Source organism: Hyperolius riggenbachi, chromosome 2 (assembly GCF_040937935.1).
Source record: "Hyperolius riggenbachi isolate aHypRig1 chromosome 2, aHypRig1.pri, whole genome shotgun sequence".
NCBI lineage: Eukaryota > Metazoa > Chordata > Amphibia > Anura > Hyperoliidae > Hyperolius > Hyperolius riggenbachi.
Window position 1 is genome coordinate 330,737,607 of NC_090647.1, and position 17,346 is coordinate 330,754,952.

At 42.5% G+C, this 17,346-nt stretch overlaps 2 protein-coding genes across 3 annotated transcripts in view; one reads left to right on the plus strand and one right to left on the minus strand.

Moving 5' to 3' along the window:
* Positions 1 to 878: 878 nt before the first annotated feature.
* Positions 879 to 17,117, minus strand: SRSF1 (serine and arginine rich splicing factor 1). Of its 2 annotated transcripts, XR_011026312.1 has the most exons (5): positions 16,617 to 17,117; positions 15,954 to 16,207; positions 9,552 to 9,724; positions 8,690 to 9,336; positions 879 to 1,354 (listed from the first exon to the last, which is right to left on the minus strand). XR_011026312.1 is itself a non-coding variant. In XM_068269346.1 (4 exons), exons 1-4 carry the CDS (start codon positions 16,814 to 16,816, stop codon positions 9,142 to 9,144), a joined length of 822 nt encoding a protein of 273 aa, XP_068125447.1. In that variant the 5' UTR covers positions 16,817 to 17,117; the 3' UTR covers positions 8,424 to 9,141. The 2 variants fall into 2 exon arrangements, 1 of the variants encoding a protein (XP_068125447.1); XM_068269346.1 differs by lacking the exon at positions 879 to 1,354 and having other exon boundaries at positions 8,424 to 9,336.
* Positions 17,057 to 17,346, plus strand: part of DYNLL2 (dynein light chain LC8-type 2) — a 74,855-nt gene continuing 74,565 nt past the window's right edge. The window contains exon 1 of the mRNA XM_068269348.1: positions 17,057 to 17,264. The gene's annotated coding sequence lies outside the window, so the exon portion shown is untranslated. The remainder of the gene's footprint in view (positions 17,265 to 17,346) is intronic.

The following is a 17,346-nucleotide window of genomic DNA, read 5'->3' on the forward strand; positions in this document are numbered from 1 at the left end:
CCTTTCATGGAGCAGTGTAGATGGAGGCAGGAGTCAGCTAATGTCATAGATTGATAGAGTAGTCACACCATTTCTATTTTTTTTTGGGGGGGGGGGGGGGGGGGGGGTGTTTAAGAAAAATAGAAAATGTAAATGCATGTGCTGCCTGTGGGCAATCACATCTAAGAAGTCACACAGGGTGTAATGCTGGGGATACACGGTACGTTTCTGGACCGTGTATCGACCAGCTGATAATATTCAGCTGGCCCGATCAAGCCGCTCGACCCGCGCCCACTCGATTCCCGCCGGCGGACAATGGCAGGGAATCGAGCGGCTGAGAAGGCCCGCCGGCGGGGACAAGCTGGAATCGATCCGGCGGCTAATCGGCCGCCGGATCGACCAGTCTATGCCCAGCGTAAGACTTCAACAACCATGGTTCAAATGGTAGTTTTGATACTGTGTGGCCACCTCTACTTATATGAAGTGAGACATACTGTACTAATTATACAACCAATAAAATTAAGCATATCCATGGAAAAACATTCACTGAGGCATGAAAAGCATTTTTAAGTTTCTTCTCTTCAGAAGAGGGCTAGTTACTTTATGGAGTTCTCCTTTTATTAATTGTGTCTTTGTACTGGGGACTCAATAGGAAACTATAAAAGAATTACCAAGCTGGAATCTAGCAGTTTATCACATTCTGGAGTTTTCCCTTTAACACTGCAGCTTTATGAATGAGCCCATTAATTTAACAATTGTTTACAAGTGACAGATGGGGATGTATTAAACAAGATTGGATAATTTCAACTTACCTTCACAAAGCTTAGCAGTGTTTAGAGAAATGAACACATGTGTGCCACCTGTGGGCAATCACATCTAAGAAGTCACACAGAAACCACTTACATTTTATTCATTTATTGGTGAGAAGCAGAATTCTACTTAAAATTTACCACTCATTCCCTTTAATTTTGATATAGGTTTACTAGTTTCAAGCCAACCCTCCCCTTACCCCTTTTGATTACCATCTATTGGTGCTGTATCCTTCCCAGGGGATGGCTCCAGCGTGACTCTGGTCTCCTCTGTGCTTTTAACAAAAAAGAAAAAAAGCTTGCAACTCCTTCTGGCATCCTAAGCGCTCCACTTGTTAAAAAAAAAACAAAAAAAAAAAATCTAGAATAGCCAATTGGAGGTTTACAAAAATGATTCCATACGAATGGTGTTAAGATGGGGCAGGAATCCACTCCTATGTTCTTGTTATCTGATCCCGCTCCATGAATCCTGGATTGCATCCCTATCCTATTCACTCCTTCCTATGATTTGAATCCAATGATCCAGCTCCAGGATTGGGATCCAGTGAGCCCTCTCCAATCCAAACCTTTATAACCAGCAAAATCAAAAAGAGGCAGAGTTAGATAGTGTCAAAACATGTTTCTGGGAACTGATCAGTTATGTGTGCAGACTTAAAAACACCATCATGTATGCACAAATAACCATTCCATTTCCCAAAACAAAGAAGTCTAGTGAAAGTGTATAACTAAAAAGATTAGAAATTAGTTTGTAGCATGGCATGGGAAAGGGGGAGAAATATCACATAGGGCAACATCAGGTGCTTTGCAAACCACAATTTATAAATTTTCAAAACTGAAAACTGTTGATTAACTCAGGCTTTCCAAAAATTGAACTTGAGCCATTTTCTCTGCACTGATGGGAAGGAAGGGAATTTTCCCACATGAGCATATCAAAAGCAATAAAAAAAAAAAAACTTTTAAGGGCTGTTTAATACCGCAGTGCAATTTCAAAACGCAGTGCGATTTCACTATGCATTAGTGCAAAGAAAAATGCAGAAGAAATGCAGCATGCAGGACATTTGCAATCGGGAAAAATCTGATCACATTAGTATGAAAGGGTTCCTGCAATTTTCATTTTGCTGATGTCTGCATTTATCATACAATCAGAAACATTGCAACATGTAGCAGATGCGCATAGTATAAAACAGCCCTAAAGAACAGCACATGAATCAGAACTTGTGTCTGACTTATAATGCCATTCATAACCCCCACAGGGAAAAAAGGAAAAAAAAAAACACTATACAAAAATAAACTTTCCCAATACTACAAATATAAGGCAAAAGCTCCAACAGCCATACTCTTAAGAAAAATGTCTGCAGTGCCACTTTAAAGTGACTATAGTCAGAAGAATATGGAGGTTACTATAGTCATTTCTTTTAAAACAAAAAAAGAGATCAGAAATATTCTAATCCTTCTGACCTGCATGCAAACTTAGTGCAAGCTGTATGCAAACTGGAATCAGGCTGATCCATAGACCTGGTTGTCATTTTTGATCAGCCCAATTCAAAGCTACATTCTAATTGCACAGAAGCAGGAATTATTTGTGTAATTAACTAGCTCTAAACAACTGCCTGGCTGTCTCAGCATTCTGGTTTAATGTCAGAATATGAAACAAGCATGCAGAAAATGGTCAAACCTTTAGTAAGACCACCTGATCAGCATACTTGTTCGGAGTCAGTGGATTAAAATACAAAAGGTAGGGCCAGTGCACACCAAAAACCTCTAGCAGATCCGCAAAACGCTAGAGGTTTTTGAAGCAGATTTTCAGAGCGATTGTTTAGAGATTGCCTAAACATGCCTAGTGTTTTTTGGAGTGTTTGTGTAGCAGATTTCATATATTGCTACAGTAGTTACTGAACAGCTTCTGTAACAAACGCCTGGAAAACAGCTCTGATCAGAGCGGTTTTCCACTTTCCTATACTTTAACATTGAGGCGGAAACACCTCAGAAATCTAAAAAAAATGCTGCGCCCCCACCCCCTAGTTTGCAAGTGCACCAGCCCATTGAAATACATTACCCAAGCAGTTTTCAAACAGCTAGCGTTTTTAAAACGCTCCAGAACCGCTCTGGTGTGCACCAGCCCATAAAGGCTCTTTCACAATAAAGGCTGACAGCAGCACACTTAACTGCTTGTCGGCTACTCCCATTTGCATGCAGCCAGCTGACTTGTGGAATCGCTAAATGTGCATCCAAGCTGGCGGTAACTGGACCTGGATGCTACATTCTGCGGTTTGTTTGTTTTTTAAACCTGGCAGTAACCAACCACTGACAAGTTTGGGGTTACGAATACAACCATTTGGTTGGATTATTCTGCAACAGGAAGGCGCTTGACAGCGGCTAAACCGAGCCTGCAAGAGGCCCAAAAGATCAGCAGGACAACCAGGCAAGATGCACTGTTAAAAAAAATAGATATGGTAACCTTTATAACCCTCTCCCTACACAGTCACTTTAAAAGTATTAGAGTATATGGGCAAGCTGCCAAGAGACTAATCACAAGGGAGCAATTTAGCAATTGAAATAGCATCTGCAGTAAACAACTATTTTACATTGTTTTCCCTAAGGATAAAGCACATCAGTTTTCAATTAAAAAAATGCTTGTAGGAACAAGGCACAAATCTGACAACCCATAGCTTGTGGAAAATTCCATATCTGCTGAATTAGTGCAATATTTTTGTAATAACCACACATACCACAATACCTCCAACTATCAAAATGTCATTTTGAGAGGCAGTCCAACTCTGGTCTACAGCAAGTGAGGCAGGCTATTTAAAGTAAACACAACAGAAATATAAAAGCAGTCGTGTGCGGGCCTCGAGAATGCAAGTTTATTAGCTGTAACCAGATCTCATCCCCTGGTTATAGCAATTTCAGTATCACTTACCTGAATCAAATGTGTAGTATGAAATGTCCCAACACCGAATATGCACTCGTTCATAGAAAATTAGTAACTATGTATATAGCTAGATAATCTACATTAGTCAAGAAATTACCCTTTTGTGCAGGTCAGAAAAATGCTCAATATATTTCACTCACCAAGATAGTTGAAGCAATGCTAAAAAATAAAGTCACTGGTGTGCTGCCGGTGGCCAGCCAACAGATTGCCACCGAAAAGCCTTTAATGAGAACCTGAAGTAACAGTTATTTGGAGGCTACCATATTTATTTCCTTTTAAGCAATACCATTTGCCTGGCTATCCTGCTGAGCCTTAGCCTCTAATACCTTTAACCAGAGACCCTGAACAAGCATGCAGCAAATCAGGTGTTTCTGACATGGTCAGATCTGAAAACATTAGCTGCATGCTCATTTCTGGTGTTCAGACACTACCGCAGCCAAATAGATCAGCATGCTGTCAGGCAACTGGTATTGTTTAAAAGGAAATAAATGGCAGCCTCCATACCACTCTCACTTCAGTGTCCTTTAATGGCTAGTGAGGCTTATGCTTCCCAAGTTAGTGGAGAGATCTGCATGTTAGGAGTTCCCGCCTTTAACACAGTTTAGTAAGTGGCTGCTTCTATTTCCCCTACACCTGAAGGGAGAGGAATATGGAGGCCGCCATATCTCCTTTTAAACAATACCAGTCCTGTTGATCTTTTTAGATGCAATAATAGACCTCTGAGCTAAATGCTTGTTCAGGGTCTATGGCTAAAAGGAATTCGAAGGCAGAGGATCAGCAGACAGCCAGGCAACATGGATTGTTTAAAAAGGAAATGTCACTCAATTCCGGTATCCATTAAAAAAAATAAAATAGTTTGCCTGATTAATTAGCACTGCAACTGTTAAATCAAGGATACTTCAAAATGGTAAACCCTGAAGATTAAGAGGCTGGAGAGAAAAAGCAACCCTCTAATCATCAGGCAGGACAATGAACCTAAAATGATCAGTCTTTCCCAGAGAAGTGTTGAAGATCTCCCAAACCTAAACTAATCCTTGGTAGAAAATGAAACCTAAATACTGTAGTGTCTAACATACGGAATGTGCAAGCATACTTTAGGCATGGTACATACTAGCTGCGATTGTGCATTTTGCCAGGGACAACAAAATGTGCACGATTCCACAGGATATTGAAGTCAATAGCCCTGCTCAGGAAATGCTTGTGACCGCTTTCACATTTTGCGTTCCATATTTTCAGAGCGTTCTTAAATCAGACAGCTTACTGCTTTTACACGCACGACACGCGGTCGCAATTACAGCATTTGCCGCCGCAAACAAGAATTACAGACCATTCTCAGAAAACTCGTTCGCTTAAAGCCATTGGGTACCGTTTAAAGAAAGTCAGATACTCACCTAAGGAGAGGGAAGGCTCGGTCCTAATGAGCCTTCCCTCTCCTCTCCCGGTGCCCTCGGTGCTGCACTGGCTCCCCCGTTCGCGTCCGCTGCCGCAGGGACTTCGGAGGTCTTCGGGAGCACTCGGGCTTCCGAAGACGGGCCACTCCATACTACGTACGCGCGAGCGCGTCAGAGGGCGCTCAAGAATGCGTAGTATGGAGCGGCCGCGTCATCGGGAGCCTGAGTGCTCCCGAAAGCTCCCTTCGGCATGCGGAAGTGGCAGTATTTGACCGAACTGGTCGAATACTGCCACGGGGGATCCTGCGCGGGACCGGGCACCGGGAGAGGGAAGGCTCATTAGGACCGAGCCTTCCCTCTCCTCAGGTGAGTATCTGACTTTCTTTTTTTAAACGGTAAACATTCACTTTATGTCAATGGAGACCCAGGAATCGCAAGGGAAAAGGTCACTGCAAGTGTATTCCCTCCCTTAGAGGAAACCTAAAAATACTAGGTTTTAAAAACAATTTGTGACCACCTTAGACATTAAGGGAATTTGCTCTGTAGTGTCATCTAGTACGCTGGCAGTATATATAATAAAGCTGAAATGTGGATTTCATCTCATCTGGCATGTTACATTTTCAAACCGCATATGCTTTTATGCTAGGTACACACACACCATACAATTTTTTCTAACATGTTGGAACAAAGAATCTGGCGGGTAAATCTAACAGAAAATTGCATGGTGTGCACCTAGCTAAGGCTGGTTAACATTGCAAGAGCTTTTTTATAAGCACTAGTGATTTTCAAAGCTCTAGCTAATGTAATTCTATGTGTGTGTTCTCACTAACGCTATGTGATTTTATAAAAACCAACCATAGCAATGCATTAGCAAGATCTTTTAAAATCACTAGCACTTAAAAAGCTCTTGTAATGTGAACCAGCCCTTACTCACGCATACTCTTTAGAGTGGCATTTCATAGAATACCTTTCCAAAAACAGACATCCCTGACCTAACCTATCCTCAACCTGAAGCAGGCGCAACAAACTTGAGCCAATGATGCATTTTAACTACTCATGGACAGAGACAAAAGACAAGTCAGAACATTTATATCGCTATTCTCTTGGCGGACTCAAAGCGTCAGAGCTGCAGCCACTAGAATGCGCTCTACAGGCAGCAGCGTTAGGGAGTCTTGCCCAAGGTCTTCTACTGAATAGGTGCTGGCTTACTGAACAGGAAAAGCAGAGATTCAAACCCAACATCTTCTGTGTCAGAGCCCTTAACCAATACACTTTCCACCCCAGACATTTGCAAGAGAATTAACAGCTGTAGAAAAATGCATGAACGATTCTGAAGTAACCTTGTTTTCCCAAGTTGCAGCACTAATATACTTATGAACATGTTATTTGGTCTATGCAACTTTAAACATGTAACCGACAGTCCTAATTAGCTGCATGGGCTTACTACTATTAAAGCCCTAAGGCCCCTTCCCCACTTGTGCACATCAGGAAACGCAAGAGCCATTGCAATACATTCTTCGGTTATTTCTATACATCATAAGGAATGGAAACTGCAATGCATTTGAAGCAATTTGTCAGCAACCACACGTTCAGACTCCAGAATCGCAACACGTGGATGAGACATCAGACTATGCAGTCCAAACACTTCTGTAGTCCCTGCATATCACGGCATTGAGAGTTAAAAACGTTATTTGAAAATGCAAAGGTGGAGAAGGGGCCCTACCCACCATTGCTTTAGCCACAAAGGAAATAAGATGAACAGTTCAGAAGAAAAAAAAATAAATTAAGGTAGCTTAATTTCCTGGAGAACATTGTCTTTTTTTTTTATGGGTTAAAAATCTAGTTTGGAATGAACTCAGTCACGTGTTCCTCCACTTTGTTTATTCAGCTCCAATAGCTTACTTCTATCAGTGATCAGGAAAAATGAACTGCAATGGCAAAGAAACAGGACGAGTAGGGCTGTGTGGCTTTTACAGTCAAATGATTACCATGGCAGTCATGGGATCAGCACTTTTCCTAAAAATGTGGATATTTAGAGAATTTGTAAGAGAACTGTTCATCTTATGACTACTGGGAGGGATGGTCATAATTACAAGGGTGGAAAGGGAACTTTAAAGTGACTCATGCACTTTCACACACTGTAAACTTTTTTTTATGGCTCCTGTTAAAAATCAGATCACTCTTGCATAAACAGGGATTCAAAACCTCACTAGATTCTACACTTATCTCAGCAAGTTATGAGGACCACTTTGTTTCATCTTCTGAAGTCTTATCCTGGTACACACCATGTAATTACCCATCAGATCGACAGGTCGAATTTATAATTTCCGATAGGTTGATTTTGTACAGAATGGGAAAAAAAAACCTCATAAACCTGATCTAACTTGTCAAATTACTTATTCGACCGGTCAATCTGACAGAAAATTGTATGGTGTGTAACAGGCATTAGGAGGTGGACAAGTAGATTTCAACACAGGTTTCAAGGTGGACATTTTCAGAACATTGCATTGCAACAGATTACAAGGGAAAAAGCAATATAACAGTAATGGAATTATAGGGATTTAAAAAAAAAGAGCACAGCTGAAACATTATGGATAAACTGTTTACTCCACCGTGTGTGAACAAGTGCCAGGGTCTCTTTACAGTTAATTTTAAGCCACACTGAACAAGCCACACAAAACTGAATCAACTTAGCCTTAAAAAAAAAAAGGGGGAGGGGTCGGAACATTTTAGTATGAACTACCCAGAGTGAATTACACACAGTTACACAGCAAAATGTGAGGCCTGGGACCCATTCATGATTGCAAACTGATTTCCAAAAAAGCAGGGAAGTGCAAATTACTGCCACTTTCCAGAAATCACAAATCGCTGCTAAAATTGCTCTAGTGGGTCCCAGGCCTGAGAGTTAAGCCTGGTATAAAAATTCAATTCTGATTAGCCAATTTGACCAACTCCATGTAGCACCACACAATATGTTCATAGGTATTCATACTAAAACGGAGCTGATAAAATTGTCCAAAGTTGAAGCTGTGTACCAGGCTTTACCTAGGTAAAATGAATGGAATCCCATCTGCAGCAGCACCAGATATACATGCACTCAGTAATTTTTGCTTACTCCTCTGCTGGACTACCCCTAATGTTTATGTGGTATATTACAAGAATATGGCAGAAATATATAACTGGACTGAATAGGGGGGGGGGGGGGGGGGGAAGAATGTGTAATGAAAGGAAGAGGAACTAGCTGCCACCTACAAGTCTGTGATGAGTAAATTAGACACAAAAATGCTGTCTTAACAATAGTCTGCAAACATCTGAGTTTGAAATCTATTTTAATTCTGGCAAAACACAATTGCAATATTTATCAGTCACAGAGAGGACATGCAGAGTTAGCAGTATTGATATTATACTGTACATAAATCCAGAGACCCACAAAACAGAAGTATTGTGGCACACAAACTACAAGCACTTTATTATAAAAGCAAGACCTCAGGTAGAGAAGATTGCTCTTTGAATATAGCAATTAATAGCATAAATTCAATACTGCCAATTTTGTCTCACAACAGCACTTGGAGTCATACCATGTCCTCCATTTTTGATCTGATCCTCCTCAATCCTCCATTTGACAATCCTAAAATGATTGAAATGTCCTCCATAATCCATTAATCCATCTCTTCAGATATGTCTACAGAAAGACACATGAAAAGCAAGGTAAAACAGGATTTCCCCATAAAAAGACAAACACAAAGTTAATGTTTTATACCACAACCACCCCAAATCCCCACCACCAATTACACACCAAGGTTGGTGCTTCTGAAGAGTGGCTTGTCGACTTGTGGTACTTTACCTACTACTGCTAGATACGCTTTCAGACATGACGGAAGATACTGGTGCGAGCATTAGCCTTACTAGTCTACACAAAAGGCTTAACACTTCAAAAACTTTAATAAAACAGTGAATTAAAAAAGTAATGGACTGGATAAAGAAACTGTATACAACATGAGGGTCTACAAAAGTAATATCACTTTTCTATTTATGTACGGGAACGAGATCTGCTGTGACGGGGAGAGTAGCGAGGGGATCCACGGCTTCTTCTTGGAGAGTAGCTGCGGCTGCGACTGTTGCTTCTACTACGGCTTCTGCTACGACTACGACTGCGAGAACGCGATCTTCCGTAGCTTGGGCTCCGAGGACCATCAACTTTTACACGAATGTAGGCAGTTTCTCCCTATTAAACAGACAGAACCTGGGATTGAACAAACCAAGCTTAAACAGCTATGCAAGTCAGGCAAGATGAAATACTCTTGAGGGTGATGGAAATCCATATTCTACTCAAGTAGTAACTGAGGTAGTTTTGCCACTCTTACCTTTAAGAGCACAAGTTTAATATCCCATAAACAACCATGCAGCAATGTACAGCAGACAAACCCCAATTGTACCTACCTCATGTGATCTAAATTTAGTGTTATCCAGCTTCCGCACAGCATAGGTCATATCTTCTTTCCGCACAAATTCCACGACACCAGTACCATCTCGGTAAACATCAGCGTAACATACATCACCTGCTTCACGCATGTGATCCTTCAAATCCTGCCAGCTTCCACTTGGAGGGAGCCCTAAGAAAAAAAAATAAGCAAAATTACTTTCTACAGCAATAGAAAGGGCCAAATTACAGTTACATTTACTTAATTTCCTTTAAGTCTTCCACATACTGTCAGCCAACATTAGATCACCTTCATTTAAGGTAAAAAAGGAAAAATACGTAAGAGATCAAGTATCTGCATCAGTGTTCTCCCCAGAAATGTTTTCCAGCCGGGTGGCATGAAAAAGTAGCTGGGTGGGGCACAGCCGGGAGAATGTAGGGCCGGTGCAACTCTGCTTACAGCATAGGAGGAGGATAAGGCAAGCCAATGACAGCCAGGTGCTCACCAAAATTAGCCCGGTGGAGCACCCGGCTAAAAGAGCCTGGGGAGAACACGGTACATAAATACTAGGTATGGTCAAGGAGATGCAAATTACAGTGCCGATGCAAGATTAAAGGACAACTGAAGTGAGGAATATGGAGGCTGCTATATTTCTTTCTTTTCAAACAATATTAGTTGCCAGGCAGCCCTGCTGATTCGACTGCAGTAGTGTCTGAATCGCACCTAAAAAGCAGCAAGCAGCTAATCTTGTCAGATCTGACAATGTCAAACACCTGATTTGCTGCATGCTTGTAGAGGGTCTATGGCTAAAAGAATTAAGAGGCAGAGTATCATCAGAATAGCCAGGCAATTGGTTTTGCTTATAAAAAAAAAAATGTCAGACTCCACATCAGTTGTCCTTTAGGCCTGGAACTCTAGCAGTACATTATTAAGCGCTTGTGATTTGAAAAGCTCTTGCTAATATAATGCTATGTGTGTGATCCCACATGAGCGAAGTGATTTTACAAAAATCATCCATAGCATTGCATTAGCAAGAGCTTTTTCAAATCACTAGCGCTTAGAAAAAGCTGCTAGTTGGTTTGAGCCCTTTAACAGCTTTATGCAGCTTGAATACTGACCAATCAAATTCCACCTTGGGGAGATTTGATTAGTCCCTTTTCAAGCTGTATACATTTTCATAATCCTGCATCAACTCACAATTATTTGCATCTTATGGACTATCCTGACTAAACACTGCTGTGCATCACATGATAGCCAGTCATAACCCAACTAGATGTGTGATGAATCGGTACAGAACTGTTGCCCGAGGGGTTGAATTCTGATCCCTGCAGACAAATGGTATTCATGTGTGTACTAGGCTTGACTCAGTGCATGATAAGCGCTTAGTACATTGCATCTCTTGTGCAGAGTTCCAACACTGTGCTCAAACTTCTGATGGCCAAGGACTGCAGACCTACAAGTTATTCAGGGGTCAATGCCATGTTTACACTTTTCAAGAAGAACAGAATTTTAAAGGGAAAAAGGTAATTTAAAAATTTAAAACAATATCATGGGTAAAAAGAAGGTGGTAGGTTATTTGAACCACTTTACCCCCGTCGGTACGAATTTCTCCGTCCCTTTTTCCATCCTTTCACCCCCAGGGACGGAGAAATACGTCCTTTCCGCACTCCCGCCGCTGCCTGCGCTCCCACTCCCGCTCGTAAACACGCCGCCGGCCGCTCGCCCGGAGATCAATGAACGGGAAAATCCATTCCCGTTCGTTGATCTAAGCCCCGCAATGATCCGCTGCTTCTCCGATAAGCAGCGTGATCATAGTGAAAAATAAATAAATTCCCAGCCTCCTAGTACTTCCTCCAACGTCCAGAAGGACGCTTGGAGGTCGCATTAAACAAAGTTACTGTTGCCATCTTGTGGCCAAATAGTAAAACTACACCCTAAAGCATTTTTCACATACAAATACATTACTTCTACACAAAAAATTAACTCATTACCTCCCACACCATTTTTTGTAATTAAAAAAAAATGTACAATTTAAAATACGTAAATAGTTACCTTAGGGACTGAACTGGTACTTATCCGTTAGCCGGGCGCATCCGGCAGGTGGCGCTAATTACTATTCCTCCTCCAGGCCGACATGGATAGTAGGGAAAGATGTAACTCTGGTGGAGTTTTGTCGCCACCTGCCGGATGCACCCGGCTAACGGATAAGTACCACTGAACTTTTTAAATATTTATGTCAGGAGGGTACAACACTGTTACTTTATAAACTATGGGCTTGTAATTGGGGATGGACGCAAAACTGAAAAAAATGCACCTTTATTTCCAAATAAAATATTGGTGCCAAACATTGTGATAGGGACATAATTTAAACGGTTGTATAACTGGGACAAATGGGCAAATACATTTCATGGGTTTTAATTACAGTAGCATGCATTATTTAAAAACTATAATGGCCGAAAACGGAAAAATAATGTTTTCCCCACATTTTTCCTATTTTCCCATTAAAACATATTTAGAATAAAATAATTCTTGGCATAATGTCCCACCTAAAGAAAGCCTAATTGGTGGCGGGAAAAACAAGATATAGTTCATTTAATTGTGATAAGTAATGATAAAGTTATGCTGGGAATACACGGTTCGTTTTTGCCTTCGTTTAAACCTTCGTTTCGATTGTGCCTTTTGTCCTTTTCGATCCCGAAATAATCAGTCATACGGTTAATATCACCACCCACGGTTTAGTTTTTTTTTCCGATTCTGATGGTTTCGTTTTTCCAATGATCGAAGGCTGCAAAGAAACGAAACGAAAATCCCTTTTTACAGGGACGGACTAGCAAAAACGAATGTATAATCGATCTGAACAGCCATCAAGCCTACCAATGGCTCGATTAGATGGATAAAGAGAGATAATATCAAACATGTTCGATCACTAGTCGTTCGTTTTTGGGGTCTATTAATCGAAACTATAATGAGATTATGACTATTTTCACATACGTTTTCAACACTCGATTCGTTTACCGAACGAATCGAAGGTTTAAACGAAGGCAAAAACGAACCGTGTATTCCCAGCATTAGACGAATGAATGGAAGGAGCGCTGAAAGGTGAAAATTGCTCTGGTGCTCAAGGGGTAAAACCCCTCAGTGGTGAAGTGGTTAAGGTAATCTTTTTAAAAAAAAAAAATCCCCAAGTGAGGTTTGTGAACACTGGGTTTTGTGCAGGGCAGCAGAAATGTATTTACCTATATAACTATGAGGGCTTCCATCTTCTCTGTCCATGTCACTAAACCAGAGGTTGAAACACCCTTGGAGATGTCACACACCACTGGCCCCCACCATGCCTGCTGGGAGATGTAGCACATTCATGCGATGGACTACATCTCCCGTCATGTGGGAAGGGATGTGCAACATTCCCGCAGGTTTTTCAACAACACAGGGACAGAGAAAATGGAGGCCATCATATAGATATGGGGGTGGGGGGTGCACACTACAGAGCAGCTCCCATTAGTAAATACCTACATTTACGAAACCTTTAGGATACCGCACGTTAAAATTGCCCTACTTTACACCACAACACGCCACTCTGAACATAGACTTAGGGCTGGTTCACACTACTGAGCCAGCGGAGGAAAAAGCCAAACCCGATCAGCCCTGTAAAGCCTGCACAGAGTGTAGCAAGGTCCTGATCCAGCTCGGCTTTTTCTGAAGCAGAGTGGGACAGACCTACTGCGCCTGCATGAACTGCCGGACATGCATTGACCAGCTCTTTTTCAGGGGTCCCAGCGCTGGAACAGAAGAGGATGGGGGGGAGCCTCTTTTGGATCCAGGGGCTCCCCCTTGCCAAAGTACATACCCCACTTTTGTTCTTTACAGGCACACTAAGGCTGAGGCACAATTGCCAGCATTTTGTAGAGGGCTAGGCATAAAAAAAACAATCACAACTCATTCACTTGAACAAGAATTGTGGTAGAACTGTGGCAATTTTGCGTCAATTTCCATTCAAGTAAATGAGAAAGCATTTTTCAAACTGCAAATGCTGCACAAACTGCCGGCCAGTGTGCATCAGCCCTCACTTTCACTAACAAAGCGCCATAAATGTCTACCCCAGTTTCCAAATACCATCCCAACCACAACCTGGGCCCTGATTTAATTAACTTTCCTTGCAAGAAAAATCAATTATGTTTAATAGGCATTGTTTAAAATGTAACTGTCAGGCATAAAATACATTTTTTTTTATCAGGTAGACCAGTAACAAGGATGTTCTAACTAGGCAATCCAAAGGGGGAAAAAAAAAAAAATCACTTCATTTGCATACCCATAACACAACAGTCCCCAGTTTCTGTGGCTGTTATATGGTACATCTGCCACACAAAGGAAGTTGCTGGTTTGTCTTTTTTGCTGCTTTACTTTTCCCTCAGACTGAACTATGTAATGCAGCCTGATAGGCTGAGGCCACTTTTTCCCTCCCACACTTCTGTTCCTGATTGGCCTATATTTTGCATCCCGAGGCAATGCACTTTATATTGCAGCGCTGGGTGGGAGTGCCTGAAGATGGGGGCAAGGGCGGGCAATGCATACACAATCAGGCAGAGGAGTATAGGGGAGGAAATTACATCAGGATTGGCTTCAAAATAGACAGTTAAAGGGACTCTGAGCTCATCTAAAAAATAAAAGTTGTACTTACCCGGGGCTTTTTCCAGCCCAGTGCTGGTCGGGAGGTCCCACGACGGCGTCCTGGCTCCTCTCCTACTCCCCGCTCCGGAATGGCTGACAGGCCGCAACCCGGGCGACACTCGGCTGAGTGTCGGGCTGCTCCTTCCGCGGATGACGTCACACGCCGGCCGCCTCGCGTCATCACGGTGGCCGGTTTCACGCCGGCCGCCGTGATGACGCGAGGCGGCCGGCGTGTGACGTCAGCCGCGTCATACGTGGAAGGAGCAGCCCGACACTCAGCCGAGTGTCGCCCGGGCTGCGGCCTGTCAGCCATTCTGGAGCGGGGAGTAGGAGAGGAAAAAATCAAAGGAAGTTGCTGGTTTGTCTTTTTTGCTGCTTTACTTTTCCCTCAGACTGAACTATGTAATGCAGCCTGATTGGCTGAGGCCACTTTTCCCCTCCCACACTTCTGTTCCTGATTGGCCTATATTTTGCATCCCGAAGCAATGCACTTTATATTGCAGCGCTGGGTGGGAGTGCCTGAAGATGGGGGCATTTTTGTACGCATGAAAAAAAAAATATCTGAGGTTCTGCATCATTTCTTTGGACATTGCGTATGGTTCGCATACAATGCTTTGCATAGGCAATGCAAATGTGTTATTTCTCACGTAAATTTGCATTAGATCCATGATTACAGGTAGTTGTCAGCAGCCATAACTAAGCTGTTACTAGGCATATTATATAATAAGTAATGCAAATTTTCACGCACAAAAATTTGCATTAAAAAAAAATTTACATGTGAATTTTCATCATGTACAAAAATCTTACATGATTTTTTGCAGACGAAAAGGTCACCCTACAGTGGAAACGTAGCCTTACAATGGCCAAATTTCCGCAGAACATCTTACTACTAAACACAGGATCTACAGGTAGCCATACACTTATCGATTTTCCTGCTTAATTCCTGGTAGATTTGATCACACCTACATAAAATCTATTGTAACCACCAGGTCCAGTAGAGTGAGCTGTGATTAATTATTCCTAAAATCAATCACTTCTATCAGAGTGAAAGATTTGAATCGCTTGGGTATTGGACAGGAGTAGCCAATTGTTAGCCAGTATTGCACAGCATTGAACAGTACAATGCTGCAGTTTGTTGATTTTCAACACATTGGACATGATTCACAAAGCTTTGTCACCTGTTTTCATGTTATTTGTTACATTTTTTTAAACTTCCAAAGACAAACATAATATAATTCAGGTAAGAAAAGTAATATTGAAATGAAGTTAATCAGGAACAACTTACAGTGATTATTTTGCTTGTAAATGTGCTGAAAGTTATTTGTATCAATTAGGTGATAAGACATTGATGAAGTTTTGTAATAGAGCCCATTTCCTGCTAAAATCAGTTGAAAATGGTGCTATGTGTAGTAGGAATCAATTCCTCTATGATTCAATTCTGAACAGAGAGGAACTGTTTGGCCACATCAGGTGGCAATTAGTGTACAGCCACCAAAATAATCTAAACTCACCCTTTCATCACTTACCATTTGTTATACATTATGTTACTTTTGTAACTAATTACCAAATCTGTATTTTGCATATTGGAGTACACCATTGTCTATTGTTTTGCACCCTATGTTTATTTCTTACACTGTACAGAGCCACAAAACATGCTTAAGATTTATAAGTCAATCTCAAATTACTTTGATGTAACTAACCACATTTGATTTAAGTTCAGTGATGTAAATGAAAGTTTAAAATGAGCACTTACCAGACACTACTACTCGGTACTCAGAGCGCCTGGAAGGAGGCCCATACCTTCCTCGGGGTGCACCGCCGCCGCCACCACCACCTCCTCCTCCTCCGCCACCACCACCTCCTCCTCCACCACCACCACCACCTCCTCCTCCTCCTCCACCAGCCACCCTTCCTCCAGTTCCTCGACCATTTCTTGGAAACTCTACACGCAGACGATAGCCATCATAATCATAGCCATCTCTGCCATAAACCGCATCTTCTGCATCCCTAAAATGAAAAATAATTAGGTTTATCATTTAAGCTCAGCAAATAATTATCCATGTATAGCGCCAGCTGTTCAGCTTCAGTCCTTAAAAAAAATGTATTAACCATTTCAAATTGCTAACACAATAAATTGTTCTTTACGAACCACAACATGAAATAAGTCAGACAAAGAGCCAGGCATGCAAACCTTACAGCACACGCACCTCTAGCGGCAGAGGGCGCCACAGGAGTCTGCACGAGTCGTGCATGCATCGTGCTGCAGCCCACGCTGCACAGGCACAAGCAGCTCCCGCGCAATTGTCCAGCAGCCTGCAGGAGCGCCAGGCACACACGAGAGACACTGCAAGAGCAGCAACCTATGCGAGCTGCCCCCCCCCCATATACACCCGGCCTGCAGCGCAGCAGCCAGTACCTGGGGTCCTCGAACTCCACGAAGGCAAAAGGCGGGCCTCCCCGACGGTTCTTGAGGTCGATATCCCGGATAGCGCCGTACTTGTAGAATACGTCCTCTATGTCCTTGGTGCGGATATCGGGGGGCAAGTTCCCAACATAAATCCGGCAGTCGTTATTACCCGCCGGGCCCCTAATTACACCACCTCCTGACAAATCCATCCTGGTAGCTTAGCAGAGCAAGAAACCAGAGGGAGAAAGCCACAGCCTAGAGGGGAGAACTGGGTCCCAAAGATTGTCCCTCACGGTCAGCTATCGCTAGTAGAGACCTTCAAAATGGCGACCGCGCTCGCCTCGTCTCTTCTTTAGAGCACCGCCTCGCGCACGGATACGTAGTGGCAAATTGTAGTCAGAGTAGGGTAACCTTCCGCTAGCACGCTGCGTGATAAGGAAATGACAAATGCAGACTACTGGGGAAGAAAGAAGGGCCGTGCGCCAGCCTATTTATTCGAGGAAACCGTATTTTCTTCTCTAGTTATTCAGTGATTGGCGCAAAGACGTGACGCTATTGGTGATGTAATGCAGCAGGGGTACATCTCCACCATGGATTGGTTAAACGGAAGTTCGAAAAGCCATTTCCCCCACGGTGTGCAGCTATTGCTGCTTTGAGGTGCATTGCATGCTCGTTTGCGTGGCTTCACAAATGCTGTGCCTTGGATTATGTGGTGTCCTCTACGGGTTTTGCTCGTGTT